At 44.4% G+C, this 25,031-nt stretch overlaps 1 protein-coding gene across 11 annotated transcripts in view; it reads right to left on the minus strand.

Annotated features, from left to right (window-relative positions):
* Positions 1-25,031, minus strand: part of LOC109889163 (unconventional myosin-IXb) — a 112,200-nt gene that overhangs the window by 33,072 nt on the left and 54,097 nt on the right. For 9 of the 11 annotated variants that reach the window (XM_031822562.1, XM_031822566.1, XM_031822565.1 and 6 more), the window contains 21 exons: positions 21,861-21,955; positions 16,020-16,082; positions 15,111-15,210; positions 14,625-14,725; positions 14,188-14,317; positions 13,561-13,650; positions 12,537-12,653; positions 12,156-12,290; positions 11,026-11,147; positions 10,659-10,800; positions 8,443-8,638; positions 8,070-8,145; positions 5,061-5,174; positions 3,910-3,949; positions 3,573-3,695; positions 3,378-3,458; positions 3,183-3,293; positions 2,708-2,833; positions 2,472-2,621; positions 2,074-2,231; positions 112-1,236 (listed from right to left, as the gene is read on the minus strand). In XM_031822562.1, the coding sequence (XP_031678422.1) occupies positions 112-1,236; positions 2,074-2,231; positions 2,472-2,621; positions 2,708-2,833; positions 3,183-3,293; positions 3,378-3,458; positions 3,573-3,695; positions 3,910-3,949; positions 5,061-5,174; positions 8,070-8,145; positions 8,443-8,638; positions 10,659-10,800; positions 11,026-11,147; positions 12,156-12,290; positions 12,537-12,653; positions 13,561-13,650; positions 14,188-14,317; positions 14,625-14,725; positions 15,111-15,210; positions 16,020-16,082; positions 21,861-21,955 (3,395 nt within the window). The remainder of the gene's footprint in view (positions 1-111; positions 1,237-2,073; positions 2,232-2,471; positions 2,622-2,707; positions 2,834-3,182; positions 3,294-3,377; positions 3,459-3,572; positions 3,696-3,909; positions 3,950-5,060; positions 5,175-8,069; positions 8,146-8,442; positions 8,639-10,658; positions 10,801-11,025; positions 11,148-12,155; positions 12,291-12,536; positions 12,654-13,560; positions 13,651-14,187; positions 14,318-14,624; positions 14,726-15,110; positions 15,211-16,019; positions 16,083-21,860; positions 21,956-25,031) is intronic. The other 2 variants (XM_031822559.1, XM_031822561.1) reach the window with 2 other exon arrangements.

Raw genomic sequence — 25,031 nt, forward strand, 5'->3', positions numbered from 1 at the left:
TAACTGGGGGAATCCTCAGTCTTTTCTCATGTTGCAGAGACAATGATATCCTAAAGCAAGTATAACTCATTAATATTACTGTAGATATCACAAGGATATGGAATGTCGTACAGTGAATGTTCTTTCCTTCTGTCCTTGCTGTGGTCGTCAGGACTGCTGCCCTCTGGTTGTCGTCCATCAGTCTTCTTCCCCTTCCATTTCTCTGCCTTCTCCTTCATGGTGCCCTGTTGGCTGTAGCGAACCAGATTGCCTGGACCCAGGACCTCATTATGGCCGTTCCTGTCATCCATTGGTTCGGGGGGGTTCAGGCGTAAGGTGCTGGGGCGTACAGGTGCATGGGTGTGGGATGTGGCTTTGGCCTCTTTCTTCCAGGCTACAAAAGTGTACTGGTCCAGTTCCTTGCTGTCTGCCCGCTCGGCCCGCTCTTTTGGCTTGACCTCGGCTCGGCTGGCTGCCTCCTGACCTTTGATCTTAGGGACAGGCTCCTCCTTGGTGGCTGTCAAGGCGACCCGCTCACTCTCCCGCTGGCTGTGCTCCATGCCCCGCTGGCGCCGCTGTTCTCTCTTCTCCTGGCTCCTGGAGACCTGCGACCTGTGTGCCTCCGCAGCAGCCTGAGACCCATTGTCTTTTTCTGGTGACTGGGGGGTAGCTTCCTCCTTTGTCCCCTCCTCCTCCTCCTCGGAGTGTGCTTCCTCCGGTTCCTCCACAGCCTGGCTCTCCTCCTCCAGCTGGGGCCCAGCCTCAGCCTGTATACCGTTGCCCTCATCAGGCTGGAAGACTGTAGAAGCATCCCCCATTTCCACCTCCTCAGGAGGTGAAGTAGCTGCAGCCTCGACAGCTTCTGCCTCCTCCCTCTGCTTCTCCTTGTTCTGGACAGGCACTTTATCCTCATGTTGGCTCTCATCTAGAGTTATTTCAGCTGTTACCTGTGCCTCTGGCTCCTCCTGTGTCTCAGGTTCCTTGTTGACACGTTCTGCTTGCCTCAGCCTTACCTCCTCCCTCGCCCTCCATTCCACTGCCTCCCGCACGGCCTCTTTCTTTCTCCTAAATGCTTCTTCCTCTGCTTCCATTTCCAGTCGGGCTGCCTCCACTTCTGCCTCTCTCGCTAGCCTGGCTGCCTCTTCTGCTTGCCTTGCTGCCTCCTCCTCCGCCCTCTTCCTGGCTTCCTCTTCTTTCTTCCTGGCCTCCTCGTCTTCCTCCTCCTTTTTCCTCCTCTCCTCCCGTATTGAATTGCACCTGTTAAGTTAACATGATTCAGTAGTGGTTCAACATTCATATGACAATGTTAGGCATCTCTCGGAATTTCCAAGCATTTGTATAGCATTTTCTATACAAGGCATAGCTTGTTTCCGAGGTAAGAAATGATGTGCGATGAATATGTTGTTTTTTAAAGGCCCAACGCAGTCGCTTTTATCTCAAGTACCTTAGTGTGATTGTTTCTTTTTTTCCATTTTAATTTAAAACAAATAGGTTCTTAGCAAAGAACAATTTCTCAAGAAGAATTTTGCTAGAACTGTTGGAGTGGTCTGAGTGGAAAACTGAAAACTAGCGGTCTGTTAACTAATTTACAGCCTGGTGATGTCATCAGGCAGGCAAAAACTTCATCCCACCAAAACAGGCTGAAATTTCAGGTGGTCTTTTCAAACAGCTCTTACACTAAAAGGGCATTATTATAATTTACACAATTTCACAGTATTATTCTAACCACAGTGTGGAAATGAAAAAAAAAATGAAATAACACAGGACTCCACTGGGCCTTTAAGGTTAGGAAAATGTGCAATGTATAGTGCCACTTTTTAGGATGTCAATATAAATGAATTCAATGTGGTTGTTTGTAATCTTGTCGCTCTTTTAATCATATGTGTTATTTGTTTGTACCTCGGAGGAACACTTTGGAAACAAAGTGCTATCCTCTGGGTCCACATTGTACATTTTGTTGTATATTATCTTTAACCCAAATAAATTCAATTCAATTCAACTAAGTCAGTGTTTACCGGTAACTCAAGGCATTTCACACTTTATAAATACTACACTAAGCAATGCATGTATTTCAGTGGTGTGGCCTTGCTGTACCTCCTCCGTGCGGAGTGTCCTCTGGCCAGAGCCTGGATCTTCAAAATGCTGGTATGCCTGCGAAGGTACTCTGACCTCTGTCTGGAGCCCTTCCACACAGCCTGGATCAGCGTGGCTGCCTGACACTGCTGTTCCTTACGGCGTCTACGCCACGCATGCTGTGAGGGATGAACACGGGCAAGAACAAATTATTACCCTGACATATATTACCAAACATAACTAATTTATTCCCCTTCTGCAGGAATATGATTGTCTCGTAAAAGAAGGATATTGGTCAATTTCTATGTATTTCTTTGTAAGAAATAGATATTGAAAATTGAATTTCTAGGCATTTTGTATGAGGAAAAGTCGCATCTTTGAGCTGATATCTGTACAGGACGGGTTATCACACAGCTTACCTGGATCAAGATGGCCGCCTGTCTCATCTCCAGGAAGTACCTCCTCTCCAGGCGGGCCCTGAACCAGTACTGCAGGAAGATTATCTTACGCATCACGTCCTTGTGCAGTGTGTCCTGCAGCTGCTGACGCTCCAGCTCCTTCAGGTAAACCTGAGGATCGCAATTTAATTCAAGATAATTAAAAGACAATTAAAATGTATTTCTGTGAGGAAATTGTGGAGGTGAGCTTGTCTTACCTTGGTTTTTCCTATCTGGTAAGTGGAGTGGTCGAGCGCCATCCTCTGGAACAGGGCCGAGATGTCCTCTGGCTTGGAGGCGGTAGCATTCTTGGGCAGCAACACTCGGAATTGCTCAATGAATTCCTACAGGGACACATTTATAATAGCTATTTTGTTTTGACAGACATTGCTCAATAAAAATGTTCCTTCTAACATGCAAGAATTAAAGAATATATTTCACGGAGGACCGAGTGTCTGCAGGTTTTCGCTCCTCCCTAATTAGTAAGGAACTCCCCTCACCTTGTTGTCTAGGGCTTAATTGAAAGGAAAAATCTAAAACCTGCAGACACTCGGCCCTCCGTGGAATGAGTTTGACAACCCTGATATAAAGCAATTATTTTCATTGGTAAACAATGAATGTCAAGTATCAACAACAGTTATTGTTTCAGACATTGCTTCTGGCTGTCTGAGTTATTAAAGAGGTGCAGTGTACCTGGAATGTGTACTTGGCTCCATAGCCAGACCTCCGGATGCGAACCGTTTCTAGCATGCCGGTGTAGTGCAGCTGCTGCAGCACCAGGGTCTCGTTCAGACACATCTCCTTCTGCACACACACAGATACACAGCACATCATTAGAGGGACTCATCATTATCATCTTGGTTGTAAATAGAAAAAAAGGGCCGTTACCTTCTCAGAGTTGGAGCGAATACAGCGGATGAAGAAGGGTTCTGCTCTGCCCAAAGTCTCCAGCAGTTTAGTCAGAGAGGTCTGTCAATGTAAAAAGAATTTCATTTCAATGAGACTAACTTCAATAAAGTCCTGCATCTGCATCGTATGTTAGTGGCTGTCTGGCTGCTGTATTTGATGGAGAGATCAGCTGACCTGGAACTGAGCACTAATGCTGGGAGTCTTCTTCTTCTTGTTGAGGTGCAGCAGAGACTTGGCGGTGCGGTCGTGGAGGGTTCGACCCACAATGAACTTCAGGGAGCGAGAGTCCAACAGGCTCTAAGGAACAGCATCAACGTCACAGAGTTCTAAACGTCTGCAGACACCACCTCAGTGTAGCTGATACTCTCAAATGATTAAAATGTTATATTTTGAAACATTTATATTAGATAATTTAGTGATCAAGATCTGAGAATGAAGAAATACAAATAATTTCAGGTGGTCGGAGGTATGTATGTACGTAGCTGGCGTATGTATGATACTGTAAGTTTACCTTAGGTATGATCTGTTTTTGCTTGGCATTCTTGTTTTTCCTGTGGGAGAGGGAGAGGTTAGTGAGATGGGCTCAGCACAGCGATGTCGCTGAGGAGGTCTAGTGGTGAGCGCGTTGGGGGTGAGCCGTGTTGTTAGTATGGCGAGTCATTCTCAGTCAATGAGGCGTGAGGGCTTGCACCTGGAGTATGGGTGGGATGACGGATGAACAGACACACGGATGGGACACACAGACACACTTACCCAGCCAAATAATAAGACAGCCTGGAAGAGACCCATAGGATACCTGTTCCTCCAGCTATCTTGTTTTCATCATATCAGCCTTGGATTTATAGTGGAACTGTTGCCATGTGGCAACTAAATGATTTCAGCCTTGGGTTTATTAGAGTGTGTAATCTGTGCGGTCAACACTGCACAGACATTTTTCGAGGGAGACTCAACCGAATGCTTTAGTTTTGTTTCTTCGCTGTGTTAAATACTTGTATATGTTATACCCAACAGCCATAGTTCTATATAAAAGTTAAAACAAGCTATGATTTCCAACAACTTTTGGGTTCTTTCAGACTTCACATTCTTAAACAGTTTAATCTAGAAGCCAATGCATTCATGTGAATAATGTTTGTTCATGCAGCAGCTGTGCTATTGAGGCCATCATTGCATCCTCAGCTTTCCTCAAGTCCTCTGTATCTCCATTATAGCCCATATGGGCAACAGCCTCGCTGCATTACAATATCAGCCTCATGCTAATCAAAATCAAATTGGAAGCCAGTCTCTATGGGCTTTGCAGTCCACTATCACGAGCAGACTAGTGTTGTTTGCAGCCATATGCAAATAACTAGGATTCATGTTTTTCCATGAGGTTTGGTCTCAAAACAGCCAATTACCCAGCCTGTGTCTTAAACTGTCTGTCACGTGTTGAGCGTGAGAGATTAGGAATTATGTCTTCTAGCCGAATACATAATTCTGTTTCCAGTTTTGGACTAGGATTTATTTTTTCTTAGTCAAATCAGGTGTGCTAGTACTGGCCTGGAACAAAGATTTGCAACTAAGGGGATGCTTCAGCCCCCAGGAGGACTGAGGTTGAGCACTGTTAAAGCTGGGTTAGACCACGGTAGGCCAAGCTGGGCTGAGCTGAAGGGGCTACAGACTCACTGAAGGAGGTGTCGAGGGAACCGGAGCCGACCCCAGGACTGCAGCAGTTTGCGAGGGTCCTCACCGTCCAGCTGCAAGTCCTTAATGGAGCTGATTATCTGGGCATGCATGTCCCTGAATCAACCCAGCAAGGGCCACAGTGGGTGAGGAGGATGGAGGGTAAGAGACAGTGGGAGGAGACAGGAAGGGGTGTTGGGCATGGGGCATAAGGGGAGGACAGGGGGGGGGGGGGGTAGAAACACCGCTGTCAGGACACCTCAAAAGACAGAAAACACCCCACCACCAAAGAGCCCGCTTCCCAAGAGAAACACACCAACAAACCAGTTAGAGATCTGAAGTTGAGATCATGTAAAACTGGTGTTTAATGCTGCTTCAGTTCAGACCCTCCAGCCATGGCTAAAGCAGAGTGTAGAAAGACAGAGGTTGTGTTCTCTCACACCATACTCCTGTAAGTAAGTACTGTGAGCATACATTCCTGAATCAAAGCTTCACTGGTTGATGTATTTTATCCATGCTGGTGTTACACTGCTGCGGATTAGAATTGGTCATTGGACTGATGTTATACTGGTGGTGAATAGGGGAGACGGTTGTTGTTAAGAGGGCATATTGGCCATATATCACAAACCCCTGAGTTGCTGTATTGACATTATAAACAGGTTACCAACGTAATTATAGCAATAAAAATACATGTTTTGTCAAACCTGTGGTATACAGTCTGATATACCACAGCTGACAGCCAATCAGTATTCAGGGCTCGAACAATGCAGTTTATAATACTCTACTTACATCTGATCAATAAACCAAAAGGAGGTCAGGCAGGAAGGGCTGGGCCGTAAGTAAAAGGTACCATAGACAAACTCGCCCAGTCCAAGAACAGCCCATAAAAGCCCTGACCTCTTCATTATTTTCAGGTCTGAAGGAACCAGATAGGTGGAAGCATAATGGAGGAGCCTCCCCTAAGCTTATTGAAAGCCTAGGTGGAGCTATCCCCATATTGGTTACACCTATCAGATCTATAAAAACACGTAAGGGGTAGGGCCTAACGATGGTGCTAGGGGTGGCGTTTTGCTTACTGCTCAGTTCCTCTCTGAGAATGCTCATATTAAAACAGGGGATTTTGGTCCATTTAGACACTACAATTATGTTATCCTCAAACTTTCTCCAAAGGAAATTGTTTATTACATATCCTCTCTCATCACAACTACTCCAGGACATGAGATGTATAGTACTTTCCCTGACCTGATTCATGTACCAAATTGTACTACAACTTTATATTAGTGTGCACATGTTCTTAATGTTGTACTATCATATATTAGTGTGAACAGCCTTGCCAGTTTCTTCCCAGTAGTGAGTAAATGATCAGAGCATGGCAGCACTAACACCTTTTCTGTGTTCTACACTAACCATAATAAACCTGGATGAAAAGGCAGATTACCATGGCTGAGAGAGGGAGAGAAACAGAGAGTGAGAAAGGGGGGGAAATAGAGGAGAGAAAGGAGGAAGAGAATAAGAACAAGATGCAGCCTGTCGATGATTAGGAAGGACAATGTTTGCAGTGTTTGAGATGTTTCTATTAAGTTTATTTCTGTAGTCTGGCTGCTTTTCTTTCCTGACTAAAGAAATATACGCCTGCTGCAAACTGTCATGAAGTAACCCCCCACCCCACCCCCACATTTTGTTTCTTCCCCTAGCATTTCACAGCTGGCTCAAATAACCAACCCATCATCGAGCTTTGATTATTTGAATCAGCTGTGTAGTGCTATGGCAAAAAATAGCTTGTGAAGATGTCTTTGATGGCCTCTAGGGGGCACTTGTCAGAGTGATCAAAGATTTTTTTATTTTACCTTTATTTAACTAGGCAAGTCAGTTAAGAACAAATCCTTATTTTCAATGACGGCCTAGGAACAGTGGGTTAACTGCCTGTTCAGGGGCAGAACGACAGATTTGTACCTTGTCAGCTCGGGGATTTGAACTTGCAACCTTTCGGTTACTAGTCCAATGCTTTAACCACTAGGCTACCTATGCTGTCTGTGGAGGGGAGAGAACAGCACTCGGGGTCACCCAGGGGCAGGGGAAACAACAGAGGGTAAGATGAGATGGAGGATTCTTTCCACCGTAGAGATACATATAATTCCATTTCTATGGATTTGACTAAGCTGACATCATACAAGAGACCAGGAAGCACACAAGCCAACTGTTTCAATAGTTTCATCCAGTTCCAATGACTAGAGGCTTAAGGGCAGTTCCATTTGTCTCCCAGAGCAGATACCTTTCCTGAAGAATCTTGTGATTTTTAAGATATTACCGTCTGAGTCTTCTTCATGTCATCCTAGGTGCAGGGACACTGGATAAATCCACTGTACGGATGCTCACCCTGTCATTTGTCATCTTTGAGACAAACGGATTTCTTAAGACCTATACAAATACAATTTGATTGATTGACTGATTATCCAATCCTCAACTTGTTCTCCATGAGGAACCTCAACCAGGCAAAGTGATTTAAATTATTCTGGTTAATCCCAAATACAATCTTCCATATTTATGGTATAGATTAATTAGACGACTTGGCCTTGGATCAAGTTAGTAGGATTGTGCTTTTAAAGTGGATTTCTGATGGAAGAATAGTCCTTGGGGTTTAGCTCCACACTGGTAAATTGTAACCACTGAATTCCTGCCTATCTGCAGTGTACCTCAGGGGACAGAGACCCATCTGTCAATCACATGACATCACACCCAAAACAACAGTGGAGGAGAGGAAGAAGGCCCGATACCCAGCCCTCCCATAATATGTCTCAAGATCCACACGAACATACTATGTAGTATGCATGGCTTGGGCCAGGAGTTATTCCTGCATGATTGACCTGAACAGGAAAATGAAACAGGCGGGCCATAGGGCCAATGTATCACTTCTTAAGTGGGTTGGAAGTGTGGATATTGGGACAAATGCAGTTTACCTTCTTCCCTGTGTGCCCCTCAGTCAGAGAGCTATGTGGTGGATCTGGGTCTTACCTGTACATTCTCTCTACAGGCGTGTTGGACCTCTGCAGCTCCCCCAAAGGAGTCCTGGAAGTAGGGCGCTGCACACCTGTTGAACAAACAGACAAGCACCCGCACACAGACAGGAACACAGACAAACATAACATTAGATGCCTAAAGGCTCTATGAGGACAGAAGACTGATCCCCATGACTACTGCTTGTCAAATGAATAAAAATAATCCAGTTGAGTTCTTTCAGAGGCCAACTCCCTGTTTAGTATTTCATTGATTTAATTTAACAAGACACTTTTCTCATCTAGTCAACACACAAATAGACTGGCAGATTGAGGCTTAAGGGGAAAAAAATTGAAATTCAAGGATATATAGATAGATAGATATATTCTACCTGCGTTCTTGGCGGCCCAGCGGCGTCCGGCCTCGTTGAAGGAAGCCATGCCTCTGATGGTGGCTCGCAGGATGCCCCAGCGGAACATGGCCACCGGGTCCATCCCAATCAGCTGACGCACATAGGCCCGGTCACTGCTCCGCAGCAGAGCCACGATGTCTGGACGCATGTGGTCTGTGTTCTTCTCCCGGAAGTCCTGCCAAGAAGAGTCATAGGAGTGGGTTCGCATGCCGAGGTCGTTTTAGACCCGCCAAGAAAGACGCCGTTTGTCATCAGTTTGACCACTCGGAGGCTCCTGAGTGGTGCAGCGGTCTAGGGCACTGCATCTCAGTGCAGAGGTGTACCTACAGTCCCTGGTTCAAATCCAGGCTGTATCACATCCGGCCGCAATTGGCCCAGCATCATCCGGGTTGGGCCGGGAAAAGCCGTCATTGTAAATAAGACTTTGTTCTTAACTGCCTTGCCTCATTAAGTGAAGGTTAAATCAAATAAAGCGGAAGCTTTGTCATGAATGAGAAAGAACGTTCTGAACAACAATAATAATGCTGTCAATAACAATGAAGAGCTACACAAATACAAGAAACCTCCCTCAACCCCCTAGACATTACAGTTGAAGTCGGAAGTTTACATACACCGAGTCATTAAAACAAGTTTTTCAACCACTCCACAAATTTCTTGTTAACAAACTATAGTTTTGGCAAGTCGGTTAGGACATCTACTTTGTGCATGACACAAGTAATTTCAACAATTATTAAGACAGATTATTTCACTTATATTTCACTGTATCACAAATCCAGTGGGTCAGACACTAAGTTGACTGTGCCTTTATACAGCTTGGAAAATTCCAGAAATTATGTCATGGCTTTAGAAGCTTCTGATTGACTCAAATTATGTCAATTAGTCTATTGGAGGTGTGCCGGTGGATGTATATCAAGGTCTACCTTCAAACTCGGTGCCTCTTTGCTTGACATCATGAGAAAATCTAAAGAAATCAGCAAAGACCTCAGAAAAAAATGGTTCATCCTTGGGAGCAATTTTCAAACGCCTGAAGGTACCACGGTCATCTGTACAAACAATAGTACGCAGGTATAAACACCATGGGACCACACAGCCGTCATACCGCTCGGGAAGGAGACGTGTTCTGTCTCCTAGAGATGAACGTACTTTGGTGCGAAAAATGCAAATCAATCCCGGAACAGCAGCAAAGGACCTTGTGAAGATACTGGAGGAAACAGGTACAAAAGTATTTTTATCCACAGTAAACGAGTCGAATATCGACATAACCTGAAAGGCCGCTCAGCAAGGATGAAGCCACTGCTCCAAAACCGCCATAAAAAGCCAGAGTATGGTTTGCAACTGCACATGGGGACAAAGATTGTACTTTTTGGAGAAATGTCCTCTGGTCTGATGAAGCAAAAATATAACTGTTTGGCCATAATGACCATAATTGCCGAAGAACACCATCACAATTTTGAAGCATGGGGGTGGCTGCATCATGTTGTGGGGGTGCTTTGCTGCAGGAGGAACTGGTGCACTTCACAAAATAGATGGCATCATGAGGAGGACAATTATGTGGATATATTGACGCAACATCTCAAGACATCAGTCAGGAAGTTAAAGCTTGGTCGCAAATGGGTCTTCCAAATGGACAATGACCCCAAGTATACTTCCAAAGTTGTGGCAAAATGGCTTAAGGACAACAAAGCCAAGGTATTGAAGGGGCCATCAGAAAGCCCTGACCTCAATCCTATAGAAGAACTGAAAAAGCGTGTGCGAGCAAAGAGGCCTACAAACCTGACTCCGTTACACCAGCTCTGTCATGAGCAATGGGTCAAAACTCACCCAACTTATTGTGAGAAGCTTGTAGAAGGATACCTGTAACGTTTGACCCAAGATAAACAATTTAAAGGCAATGCTACCAAATACTAATTGAGTGTATGTAAACCTCTGACCCACTCGGGAATGTGATGAAAGAAATAAAAGCTGAAATAAATAATTATTTCTACTATTATTCTGACATTTCACATTCTTAAAATAAAGTGGTGATCCTAACTGACCTAAGACAGGGAATTTTTACCAGGATTAAATGTCAGGAATTGTGAAAAACTGAGTTTAAATGTATTTGGCTAAGGTGTAAACTTCCGACTTCAACTGTACATGATAGTAAACAGGGAGCCTGTGACTGTGTTTGGGGGTGGATGTTCATTCATCCCTACCTTGATCTGGTACTTGACCTTCCCAGCGAAGTGTCGGATGACGAAGGCAGGCTCCATGACAGGCGTGGGCACAAAGTACTTCTTCCCCTGGTGCTGCTGCTTGAACTTGGCCAGCAGGGTCTCGTCAGTGGCACGGGGGAAACTGGAGAGCGAGAGGAGGAGAGAGAAAGTGAGTGAAGGGGGAAAGAGAATAAAGTGATAGATTCACCACTTTTCTTTCATCAAACATGTAAATATACTGTAAATCATAGCAAAGTAATGAACACTATCTTTATGTTGCGGTAATTAAAAAACAAAACATATGGAATGTAAGTGCACCATCTCTTTAATGGAATATATATATTTTTGAAAGACTTGAAGTCCTTACTTGCTCTCCTCGTCCAGTAGGTACAGGAGTCCAGTGGGCTTCTTGCTGATGAGGTGGATGCAGCCCACGTTGTCTGTGTAGTCTATGTTGTGCCAGGTGATGCCCTCCGCCTGGTACTCCTCCTGTAATGGACAAACAGGCTTACAGTTAGGGAAGACATAGGATCCATCAGGGCTGTTATACTGTCCTTATGGAGAGCCACCATAGAAATACAATGACATAGAATCTACACTACATGACCAAAAGTATGTGGACAGCTGCTCGTCAAACATCTCATTCCAAAATCATGAGAATTAATATGGAGTTGGTCCCCCTTTGCTGCTATAACAGCCTATCCTCTTCTGGGAAGGCTTTCCACTAGATGTTGGAACATTGCTGCAGGGACTTGCTTTCATTCAGCCACAAGAGCATTAATGAGGTCAGGCACTGATGTTGGGCGATTAGTCCCGGCACGCTGTCTGCGTTCCAATTCAACCTAAAGGTGTTTGACGGGGTTGAGGTCAGGGCCCTGTGCAGGCCAGTCAAGTTTTCCACAACGATCTCAACAAAACATTTCTGTATGGACCTCGCTTTGTGCACATGGCATTGTCATGCTGAAACAGGAAAGGGCCTTCCCCAAACAGTTGCCACAAAGTTGGAAGCACATAATCGTCTAGAATGTCATTGTATGCTGTATTGGTAAGATTTCCCTTCAGGGGAACTAATGGACCAAGTCGGAACCATGAAAAACAGCCCCAGGAAATTTTTCCTCCTCGCACCCGTTCAGTGAGCTTGTGTGGCCAACCACTTTGCGGCTGAGCCGTTGTTGCTCCTAGATGTTTCCATTTCACAATAACAGCACTTACAGTTGACCGGGGAAGCTGTAGCAGCACAGAAATTTGACAAAATGACTTGTTAGAAAGGTCACATCCTATGGTGGTGCCACATTGAAAGTCACTAAGCTCTTCAATAAGGCCGTTCTACTGTCAATGTTTGTCTATGGAGAATGCATGGTTGTATGCTTGATTTAATATACCTGTCAGCAACAAGTGTTGCTGAAATAGCCAAATCAATGCATTTGAAGGGGTGTCCACATATACTATATATACACAAAAGTATTTATATATGTGAGGCAGCCAGGGCGAACTCACCTGCTCTAGTTTGAAGATATGCTGGTTGAAGTAATACTGAAGCTGCTCGTTGGCATAGTTGATGCAAAACTGCTCAAAACTGTTGGTCTCAAAGTCCTCAAAGCCAAATATATCTAGGACCCCTATAGACAAACACTGGCACAGACCAAATCATACAGTAGGTCAGTCAGAAATGTAGATAAGTTGTTAATGGCTTCACGATGTCACTTGTATCATACTAGAGCTTTGGCAAGGTCTTTTTAAAAAAAGAGTTTAATAAATGAATTGCTTAATAATAATTAGGAATTGCCGACATGTCTGTCCCGGACTAAACATTGGAGAGGGGAAACTCTCAGCTGCATTCCTATGTGCATGCATGTGTGTGTGTTATCGCTCTCTTACCGGGACAGATTCCTCCATGTCTTTCTTGTTGAGCAGAGCGTGATTGATGCGTAGGACAATCCAGTCAAACAGGGCGCTGTACAGAGACTTGGCCATGGAGTCTCTCGCTGTGATGGCCTGAGAGACAGACAGAGATTAGGAGCAAATGGGAAGACATACCGAAGGAGGGAGAAGAGAAAGAAGACAGACAGACCGACGGAAAGAGAAGACCGCCCGACCGCCGGAGAAGACCGACGGACCAGACCGCCGGACCGCCGGAGAAGACCGACGGAGAAGACAGACGGAGAAGACCGACAGACAGACGGAGAAGACAGACGGACAAGACAGACGGAGAAGACAGACGGACATGACAGACTGAGAAGACAGACGGACCGACGGAGAAGACAGAAGGAGAAGACCGCCAGGGAAGACAGACGGCCGGCCAGAAGGAGAAGACAGACGGCCGGCCAAGACAGACGGCCGGCCAAGACAGACGGCCGGCCAAGACAGACGGCCGGCCAAGACAGACGGCCGGCCAAGACAGACGGCCGGCCAAGACAGACGGCCGGCCAAGACAGACGGCCGGCCAAGACAGACGGCCGGCCAAGACAGACGGCCGGCCAAGACAGACGGCCGGCCAAGACAGACGGCCGGACAAGACAGACGGCCGGACAAGACAGACGGCCGGACAAGACAGACGGCCGGACGGACAAGACAGACGGACGGACGGACAAGACAGACGGACGGACGGACGGACAAGACAGAGGGACCAGAGAGACGGACCAGACCGACGGACCAGAGAGACGGACCAGACGGACCAGACCGACGGACCAGACCGACGGACCAGACCGACGGACCAGACCGACGGACCAGACCGACGGACCAGACCGACGGACCAGACCGACGGACCAGACCGACGGACCAGACCGACGGACCAGACAGACACAGGGAAATAGAAAAGACCAACACGTGACATACAACTATCCAGGGGAATAAACCCATCAAGATAATGATAGGCCTTAAAGACCGGTGGTTGGTTGCCTACCTCACTGTGGCTGTAGGGCAGAATCAGCTTGTCATTGACTGTCACCGTTTTCCTCTTTGTCAGCGCCTCCACCAGCAACTCCTCTTTCACCTGGGAGGTCACACACAATTCTCAAGACTTGCAACATTATCGGGGACAGACAAAATAAACATGGATTTAGTGGAGAGTAGGCTTCCTGTATAATCATTAGGGAATAACCATCTTCACTGGACAATAATAGAATATATTCACTGTTTGGGATGTTAGTCATGATGAAACCTATACCTAGCCACATGTTTAGGTTATTACAATGCTTTCAACCTCAAATAACCTAATTAGATCACTAATACTCCTAGGCCTGTTTTTCTCAAAGTGTTTCAGAGTAGGAGTGCTGATCTAGGATCACTTTTTCCTTTTAGATCATAATGAATAACACAGGGGGACCGGATCGTAGATCAGCATTCCTACCCTGACTGAGATGCTTTGTGAATGCAGGCCCTGATTCAGCTCATCATAAAGACCTTCATTAGCTTAATCAGAAGTGTTAGTACATGGTCGGGACAAAAGGAATTGGTCCCTCCAGGACCCAGAGTAAAGACTAATGGTTGATTGGGGTGTAGACTACAACAGCAGACCAGACATTATTACCTTGAGCAGGTCTGAGAGGGTAGCCAGGACCTCCGGGGGTCCCACGTCCAGCCCCTCGTCTCGGCCTGTAGATTTCCTCCTGTACGTCACGTTGCCCAGGTACAAGATGGCCGACAGCACAGAGAAGATCCTACAGCGGACAGACAAGGGATACAATCATCATACCATAGAATCAAAATGAATAGAACAGACATTCTTTTCCATTGTTTCATATCACTGCCAACTACTGTGACTACTGCCCCGAGGAAAGGGTTTAATGGCAGTGCTTGCAGAGGATCCAAGTAATACAAACTGACTACAGTATGCAAATATATGTATGACCTACTGTATTTGACAAACGTATAGGCAGCCATTAAAGGAATCGAATGGTGTGTAAGGGATAGACGTTAACTCAGTGGTGTAGATTCACGGCCCATGACCAGGGCATGTCCACTCACTGTTTCTTAGTAGCAGACAGGAATCCAACCATCTCCATGGCCTGCTGAAGCCTCTCAAAGTCATGGCACAGGTCTTCCTCATCTTCTAACTTAAAATATTGCTGCAGATAGATAGGTTAATTAACATGCAGTGCACATATCTACCTATGGGCAGAGAACAGAGCATATGCAGGCCATTCACTGCATGACAATGACTCTGCATACCAGGTTTACTAGCACTGAATCCGACGGGGAATGTTACCTTGAGCCAGTTCAAATACAGAGATTAAGACACACACACAACCCATGAATAGAATGAGAGTCAGGGTACAAGGGAATGTACACTAAATGAATGTAGCCAAGGGCATCTGCTAAAAGAAGATAATGAAGCTAATGTACACAAGCAAACACAGCAGAATCTCTGTCAAGGGCACCTAAGGGACTAGCTAATGGGGATGTGGTTCTTTCTTGCAGGGGGAATGTACAGTAAGTGTGTGTGTACAGTACCTGCTTGAGGTAGAGGTAATCTTCAGGCTGCAGCAGTTTGAACTCCTTGCGCTCCTCCTCTGACGCTCCCACCAGCAGATAGTAAAACACATGGTAGTTCCTAAAGGGACACAGAACAATGTAACGGTGTGTTTGGTTAGTGGATACAGTGTGATTTTTGCATTTGTTATTTGTTTGCTTTTGTTATAAGCTTATGTATTTTTAGCTGGCAAGAATAAATCATACATTCATTTAAAAGGCGATTTTTGGTTTTAAATGTTGGAATACAGACCATCAAAAGTCAACACTGTGGCAGTATTAGTTACCCTGACCCAACATTGACTGTGTATATAACGTGCCAGTTTAGTAATGAGCGTGAATGCTGCTGTCAGTTTTTCCAGTCTTGTTATCAGATGGCCGGCCAGCTTGCATTGTTGCAAAACCACACAGGCGTGAGTTTTCATGTTTACTTCTGAGAATCTCACTGACATCACAGGCAGACATAATGAAAACAGAAGCTAATTTCAACAGACAAGTTGGTATACGAGTAACAGGACTAATCCATTATCATATAATAATAGAACTCTGACACATACCTAGTGAGTAATAACATGAAGAATAGGGTTAATGATATGTACAGGCTATGACAACCCCACCCAGGGCATTTGAAGTAGAAACAGTAGGACTACAGTGCTTATAAAAAAAATATCAATAAAATATGTATTCATCAAAAAAATAAGTATCATCTCCCATATTGATCACAACTCTTTGGCACATATTCAGGCTAGGTAAAAAGTTAGTTCTGAGAGTCACTCTTGGAAATGGTTTCTTTCTGAATATCAAAAGGCACCAGGGGGAAGCTCTCTGTTTCTACAGAGGGCCTCCACAGGTCATTGAGGGTCAAAGGTAACCCCTGCTGTTGCCCTTTACCTCTCATTATTCTCTCTGGAGACCAGACGAGACTTCTCCAGGAGATACTTCTCCACGATGGCTCTAAGAACGAGAGAGAGAGAGAAAACGAGAGAGAGAACATAAATCAAGTGACACTGAAGTTAGTTTGGTCCTTTCACTTGGCTGTGAAGTGTGTCTGGTGAAGTGTGTCTGGTGAGGGTCTTTTGTGTGTGTGTGTGTGTGTGTGTGTGTGTGTGTGTGTGTGTGTGTGTGTGTGTGTGTGTGTGTGTGAGAGAGGTGGTCGTGACTGAGGAGGAGGGGAATCATGAACAGTTGAACTAAGAGCCTAGATATGGACGGCATCAATCTGATGTACACAGTAACATGGTTAACATGTTAAGGTGCAACAACAGCCACTACGATCAACAGTTTAAACAGAGACAATTGCATTTTTACGTAGGCATGTCTGACAAAAACAACATTTAAGCTAATCTTTCATTTTGTTGAAACTCTAAGAATAGAGGGCCGATGGCTGTTGTGTGTATTTTAACACCGGAAGCTCAGGCAGGGAGGGAGACCAGTAGCCTTTGCTGAGCATGGAAACTTCACTAGCTGTCCCTTTGCGTCTCTATAGAGAGCTGATCTAATAGAAAAATAAGCAGAGCCAGGCGGGGAATACTGGAGTCCATCCACAAGTCACACCCAGAGACACACACAGAGAGACACATTTACAACACACATTTGACATTTTAGTCATTTAGCAGACGCCCTGATCCAGAGTGACTTAAAGGAGAAATTAGGGTTAAGTGCCTTGCTCAAGGTCACAGACAGATTTTTCACCTAGTTGGCTCGGGATTCAAACCAGTGACCTTTCGGTTACTGGCCCAATGCTCCTGCCACCCCAGGGTAGCTGCCACACGAAGAGAGAGACCGATACACAAATAGGAGGATGTAACTGTCGCTAGTCAAGTCTTAAAGGATCCATGCCACAGGTATTCCCATGCTATTCTGTTACATTGAGAAAGCCCATCTCCCATCCCAGTGAGACCCTGTAACCAGCCAGGCAGAGTGTAATGTAGTGAATGAAAACACCCTGCCAGTGCAGTGCTGAGCACGTCCCAGGGCTTCCCTTGGTAATCTCCTCTATAGAGCGGCCTTGGCTGCTCCACAGCAAGCTTTTGTACAGCAGAATGTCAGCACTGTCCTGCTGTAATCAATGGCTTCTGACTGACAGACACTCTGCTACAAGCATAACAAGCTCAACCATCACTAGTACAGCTCATCCACTGAAGTCTCAACAGCAACTTAACAGTTCTTATTCAATTACTTTCTCCCCTCTCAAGCTAAGCAATTCAATATAAAACGATGAGTCCCTGTTTTAAGACCTTCTAATCAGGTTGGGAATAACTGTCCCTGTCTGTATAGTAGAGTAAGCTCATGTCGAACAGAGGCCAAAGTGTCACTCATAGGGTTGCAAAGGGTCGGAAACTTTCCGGGAAATTTCCCAAATTTTCCCATGGGAGGTTATTAAGCTCTAGAATTTAAGGAATTCTGCTTAAATTCATCAAAAACGTTAGATGGCTTATAACAGTGAACCTTTTTTGTGGGGATACATGTAAGGCAATGTATTGTGGCATATATTGTTTAAACTATCCCATAGTCAATGGAATTGCAACCCTCTGCATGCACAGTGCACTCTTCAATCACATGTACAGCTGATTCTCAAGATCTTGCACACTAATGAGATGCTATTGAGCCCACACTACTACACTGTCCGAGCCAAGGACTACATGCTTTCTGGTAAGTTTTGATTACAATACTAGGTGGAGTGAATATATTTTTTCTGCTAGTTAGTTTTTGCTACCATGTGGGTTTTTAGCTTGCCTGGGCCTGCTAACTGAGTGCTAATTCACCTGTTTCCATACATGTTTCATTTTAAAACATTTATCTAACAAAGGAGTTGTTTAATCTAACTACTTAACTATTTATCTGTACATGGAATTGTACTTGTTTGTATTTTTTATTATTTTTTTCTCATCTTTACAGGAAAATGCCACAGGCACTATCTGATGTGTGGAGACATTTCACTACAGCTAATGTAGAAGGAAAAGCTGTGTACATTTGCAAATACTGTCCCAAATCATATGTGAAGAATGCAACAAAGATGCAGAATCATCTGGCCAAGTGCATAAAGTTCCCTCAGAACTTACAACAAGCAACCTGACAAAAGTCCCTCATCATTTTCACCTCGAATAGAGGTAATCGGACACCTTATCGATAGCAACAGCTCATGGTCCTCCTGGAATCAGAAGCCTTTTTGACTCAATGGAGGAACGTAGTCAGAGAAATGCTGATGAATGTCTTGCCCGAACTGTGTATGCAACTGGTTCATCTCTGATGCTCACAGGCAATGTGTATTGGAAGAGATGTCGGAATGTTCTTCTCCCAGCATACACCCCTCCAACCAGAAGTGCTTTATCTACTCATTTGCTGGATGCAAAGTTCAAGTGAAGGTCAAGCAAATCAGAGAAAGCAGACTGTGTTGCAATCATCTCTGATGGGTGGTCGAATGTTCGTGGGCAAGGAATAATTAACTACATCATCTCCACCCCTCAACCAGCATTCTACAATAGCACAGACACAAGAGACAACAGACACACCGGTCTCTTCATTGCGGATGAGCTAAAGGCAGTCAATGACCTTGGACCACAGAAGGTATTTGCACTGGTGACAGACAATGCTGTGAACATGAAGGCTGCTTGGTCTAAAGTGGAGGAGTCCTACCCTCACATCACACCCATTGGCTGTGCTGCTCATGCATTGAATCTGCTCCTCAAAGATATCATGGCACTGAAAACAATGGATACACTCTACAAGAGAGCCAAGGAAATGGTTAGGTATGTGAAGGGTCATCAAGTTATAGCAGCAATCTACCTCACCAAGCAAAGTGAGAAGAATAAGAGCACCACATTGAAGCTGCCCAGCAACACCCATTGGGGTGGTGCTGCCAATGTTTGACAGTCTCCTGGAGGGGAGGGAGTCTTTACAAGGAATTGTCATTTCACAGTCTGCCGATATGGACAGTCCCATCAAGAGGATCCTCCTGGAAGATGTATTTTTGGAGAGAGTGGTAAGCAGCCTGAAACCTACAGCAGTAGACATTGCACGGATTGAGGGAGACAATGTCATCCTGTCTGATGTTCAGACTCTGCTTGCAGATGTAAGAGAAGAAATCCGTACTGCCCTGCCCACTTCACTGTTGCTCCAAGCAGAGGAAACTGCAGTTCTGAAATACATCAAAAAGCATGAAGACTTCTGCCTGAAGCCCATATACGTCGCAGCGTACATGTTGGACCCCAAGTATGCTGGCAAGAGCATCCTGTCTGGTGCAGAGATTAACAAGGCCTATGGTGTCATCACTACCGTGTCTCACCACCTTGGGCCTGGATGAGGGCAAGGTTCTTGGCAGTCTGGTGAAGTACACTTCCAAGCAAAGGCTTTGGGATGGAGATGCAATATGGCAGTCGTGCCAACATATCTCATCAGCCACCTGGTAGAAGGGACTTTGTGGATCTGAGGCTCTTTCCCCTGTTGCCTCCATCATCCTCCAAATCCCACCAACATCAGCTGCCTCAGAGCGCAACTGATCTTTGTTTGGGACAACACGCACCAAAGCACCCAACAGGCTGACCAATACAAGGGCTGAACATTTTTTGGACATCTGGGGAAATTTGAGGCCCTTTGAGCCATCCTCAACAAGGTTGGAAAGTGAAGATGAGGCGTCAGAGTCTGATGTTCAAGAGGTGGACATTGAGGAGGTCCAGGGAGAAGACATGGAAGCCTGAGAGGAAGACAACCAAAGCTTTAGTATCTAGACTATAATTTTACAGCTGTATGTTGAAAATGTTTTTGGGAGATGCGATGGATCATTGGGTATCATGCAATACTCCCTTTTGTTGTTCAGTGAAATCGTCCCATGTGAAGAGTCAACTCATTTAATTAAAGTTCAAATCGTAACTAAATAGTTTTTAAATTTCTATTGGAAGGATTTAATCATTTGCAATTATTTCTACTTATGATAAGGTAAAAGGTTTATGTTTCTGTCTCCAAATTATATGGTAAATATATCCAATGCAAAAAACAGCTACATTTAAATGGTATTAATATTCTTTTGCATATATTTCCATTAATTCCCATATATTCCCGTTAATTCCCACCTCAAAATATTCCCCAAAATGTGCAACCCTAGTCACTCATGTTTCATTTAAGTGATAATGCCCGAGAAGCCAGTGTTTGGAGGATATATTGGCATGGGTGTTCTTTTCAGGCCGGCAAACCGTGCCAATATATCCACCAAACAACGGCTTCGAGGGCATTATCACTTTCATACAACGGGTTACCAACATATCCAAATAATGATTAAAATATTTCATTATTCATAAAAATTCTAGGGTTGCTATCCAAGCCGGCTGGTCATTCGTTTTATTGGTTCAGTTGCCAGAGATGCGACCAGGTCGTTCAGTCTTTTTGTTCTGTATCTATGGACATCGTTTGCTCCAAATGTTCCATTGCCATACTGGCTGGCCACATTCTTATCCCTTGCTTGCTGGCTAGCCAACTACGACTAACTTAGTCAGGTCAAACAGTGCAGACAGAATAACAGTAGATGCATTTGTTTATTCCGTTTTCTAGTGACATTTATTTGGATACATCCATAACAATGTGCTAATGAGGTGCGGTTTCACCTGGCATAGAAAATGTGCTCAATCATCAGGACAGTGTTGTTCAGAGGAGCTAGCCAACAAAACAGCTAACACAATCACTTCAAACGGAATCTGTAAAGACTGCAAACTAGCTGCACTTCATTTTACTGTTTTTTAAAAATTGACATTTCTTTGTATATATATATTCATAAACATTATGCCAGCTGATTCATGATTTCGACTGGCTGAGAGATGCTGCCTGCCTCTGTCCCGACCCCTACATTTTCATTACTATTGGACAGTTGAAGATGGAATTTTAACATTAAAATAATGTTGCAAATGTCAGACAGACAGCAAGGTTTATACAAATCTCCGTTGTGGAAAACTAAATGTTTGTCTAAGAAAAAATGTCTAGATGCTTTTTATAGTGGAGATCAAGTGTACAACTTCCCTGCCTAGGCTGATGAGACAGTGGATTGCGCAGTCAGATGGAACAGAGTAAATAGGCATTTTAGCGTCATAGATTTAGCAGGTGGTAACTTGTGGAATAGACACCGGCTAGAATGCGCTTTTAACCAATCAGCATTCAGGATTAGATCCACCCGTTTAATAATTTGATATTGGCGCTTTGTTAAACTTTACGATAAGCACTCCCTCTGTTAGACAGGAAATGACAGGGCATGTGATGCATGCAGTAACCAGAGAAACTGCAGGCAGTAACCAGAGAGATTGTAGGCAAAGAGAGGAAGGAGGCTGTGCTATAACGTGGTTAGGGCTTCAGGCCTCAGAGGTATCACAACAGAAACAAACACACTACAGTGCTTCTCACGAGCCTTATATGGTATGATGGAAGTAACAGTGGCTGTGTCTGCAGTCACCGTGGCTGTGTCTGCAGTCACCGTGGCTGTGTCTGCAGTCACCGTGGCTGTGTCTGCAGTCACCGTGGCTGTGTCTGCAGTCACCGTGGCTGTGTCTGCAGTCACCGTGGCTGTGTCTGCAGTCACCGTGGCTGTGTCTGCAGAAACCGTGGCTGTGTCTGCAGAAACCGTGGCTGTGTCTGCAGAAACCGTGGCTCAGGAACATCCACCAGGGATGGAGTGTGTGTTTACAGGCTAAGTCGGAAAGGAGGATTGAGTGTTATCACAACACACAGTGTGGGCCAGCGGCCAGTACTCACCCTCTCACCACCCCACTCTCCAGGTAGTTGACCTGGATGAACTTCCCAAAGCGGCTGGAGTTGTTGTTGTGAGCCGTCTTGGCATTCCCAAATGCCTAGTAAAGAGGAGGGGGGAGAGGTTACATTCACAGTGTGAACCATAAAGTGATTATACAGTTAAGAAATAGGAATAACTACACTTGTGCTAATACTGGGGCTGTTCTCAACACCACAGCTACCCCAGTCCAGAAGTTAACACTAGATGAAAACAGCACCCTTCTTTCTCTCCCTGCCTCAATCACCCCCTCTCTTTCCCTCATTACTCCCTCCATTCTACTCTCTTGCAGAAGTCCAGGGGGTGACACTAGGCCAGTGTGATTGATGGGGGCCTCCTGCGAGGAGCCTGTGTTAGGTCCAGAGAACTAGTCTCCCTCAGGCTACAGTCAAATCAAATCAAATCATCCCCAGCCAGGGGCACACACCCAGCCCTGCCACCAGTCTGAATGGATAGCTCGCACACACACACAAAAGGCAGCCATGGGGGAAGTTGACTCTATACATCTTAAATAGGAGCCACATCCTGCGAGGAGCAACAGTTGCAGTCTAAATTAACTTGTTATGGGCAGGGGGTGGTATTTTAACCTCCGGATGAAAAGCGTGCCCAAATTAAACTGCCTGCTACTCAGGCCCATAAGCTAGGATATGCATATAATTTGTAGATTTGGATAGAAAACACTAAAGTTTCCAAAACTGTTAAAATAATGTCTGTGAGTATAACAGAACTGTAATGGCAGGAAAAAAACCTTGGAAAATCCAACCAGGAAATACTACTATTTTGAAAGGCTGTTTTTCCATTGAAAGCCTATCCACCATACAAAGACTTAGGACCCAGTTCACGATCACTATGGCTTCATCAACATGTGCCCAGTCTTCAGGCATTGTTTCAGGCTTTTACTCTGAAAAATGTGGGAGTAACACTGCTTTCAATGAGAGGACAGTGGACATTTCCAGACATGAACAAAGCACGTGATCGGGAGCACGCATTTCTTGTTTACCTTTTCCATTGACTAAGCTTTTTTCAGGTTGAAATATAGATTATTTATGACAAAAACAACCTGAGGATTGATTTTAAACATTGTAGAAACATGTCAAACAATCTTTTATTGTACTTTTTGGATTTTTCGTCTTGGTGTTGAGTGCGCATTGTTCCTTTGGATTTCTGAACTAAACACACCAACAAAACGGAGGTATTTGGACATAAAGATGAACTTTATCGAACAAAGCGAACATTTGTTGTCTGACATGGAGACCTGGGAGTGCCACCAGATAAAGATCAAAGTGATTCTTTTAATGCTATTTCTGACTTTTGTGACACTCACCTTGGTTGGAAAATGGCTATATGGGTTACTCGCAAAGTGTGGTTTCGCCGTAAAGCCTTTTTGATATCTGACACAGCAGTTGCATTAAGGAGAAGTTCTATATTCGTATGTTTAACACTTGTATCTTTTATCAATGTTTATGATGAGTATTTCTGTTATTTGATGTGGCTCTCTGCACTTTCACCGGATGTTTGTTTGAGACAATGCATTTCTGAACATAACACACCAATTTCAAATGAGGTTTTTGGACATAAATATTAACTTTATCGAAGAAAACACACATTTATTGTGTAACATGAAGTCCTGTGAGTGCCATCTGATGAAGATCAAAGGTTAGTGATTAATTTAATCGCCATTTCTGACTTTTGTGAGCCCTAGCCTTGGCTGGAAAATGGCTGTATGGTTTTCTGTGACTAGGTGCTGACCTAACAATCGTTTGGTGAGCTTTCCCCGTAAAGCCTGTTTGAAATCGGACACTGTGGCTGGATTTACAAGAAGTTTATCTTTAAAATGGTGTAAAATACTTGTATGTTTGAGGAATTTTAATTATGGGATTTCTGTTTTGAATTTGGCGCCCTGCAATTTCACTGGCTGTTGTCGAGCTAGCTTCCCACTTGTACCAGAGACGTTAAGAATCCTTACAGTGAACTGTTTAACTTTTTCCGCTGTTCCAAGACTGTCTGTCCTGGTATTATTCCCTCTACCTACTGCTCTTTGTGTTCTCAATCGATGAGCAGATTTACACTCACTATAACAACTTACGCTCCAGGATGAGTGCTGCTTGAAGAATTGTAAACTGAATACATTTTTGAGGTCTCAAAAAAAAAAGTTAAACTTGATAAAAAGTCATTTCAAAATGCAAGGTAATGTAAGAGTGAGAGACAGGAGTTGACTGAGGAGAAGACTGAAAAGCCTGGCTGAAACATAATCAGTGGATGAAATTTGTGGTTTAACATGGACCTGTTGTAACATTTAGACGACTCCTTTCCAGAGCTGGGGCTCACCTCAGGAGAATGTGTTCACGCTAGTGTGTGTGTGCGAGTTGTTTACTGAGGGGGTGATAAAATTGACTCTGGGCCAGGATAAATCCTCTTGAACCTACCCATCCCGGATCCGGGAGCGTAATCATCGCCTGAAAGGAATTAGCATAACGCAGCGGACATAAATATCCCTAGAATATGTTCCTATTCATGAAAATCACAATTTAAATATATTGAGACACAGCTTAGCCTTTTGTTAATCACACTGTCCTCTCAGATTTTCAAAATATGCTTTACAGCCAACTCTAGACAAGCATTTGTGTAAGTTTATCATAGCCTAGCTTAGCATTATGCCCTGCTAGCAGCAGGCAACATTTCACGAAAATAAGAAAAGCAATCAAATTAAATAATTTATCTTTGAAGAACTTCGGATGTTTTCACTCACGAGACTCCCAGTTAGATAGCAAATGTTCCTTTTTTCCAAAAATATAATTTTGTAGGCGAAATAGCTCCGTTTGTTCTTCATGTTTGGCTGAGAAATCGATCACTACAACGCCAAACTTTTTTCCAAATTAGCTCCATAATATCGACAAAAACATGGCAAACGTTGTTTAGAATCCACCCTCAAGGTGTTTTTCACATATCTATTCGATAATATATCCACCGGGACAACTGGTTTCTCATTAGAAGCGATTGGAATAATGGCTACCTCAGTACTTTACGCAAGATTTTCTGCGGGAGCCCTCATGTGACCACTTGCTCAATGTGGTCCCTTACGGCTATTCTTCAACATAAATGCGTAAAAAGACGTCACAATGCTGTAGACACCTTGG

The sequence above is a fragment of the Oncorhynchus kisutch genome, linkage group LG4 (assembly GCF_002021735.2).
Source record: "Oncorhynchus kisutch isolate 150728-3 linkage group LG4, Okis_V2, whole genome shotgun sequence".
NCBI lineage: Eukaryota > Metazoa > Chordata > Actinopteri > Salmoniformes > Salmonidae > Oncorhynchus > Oncorhynchus kisutch.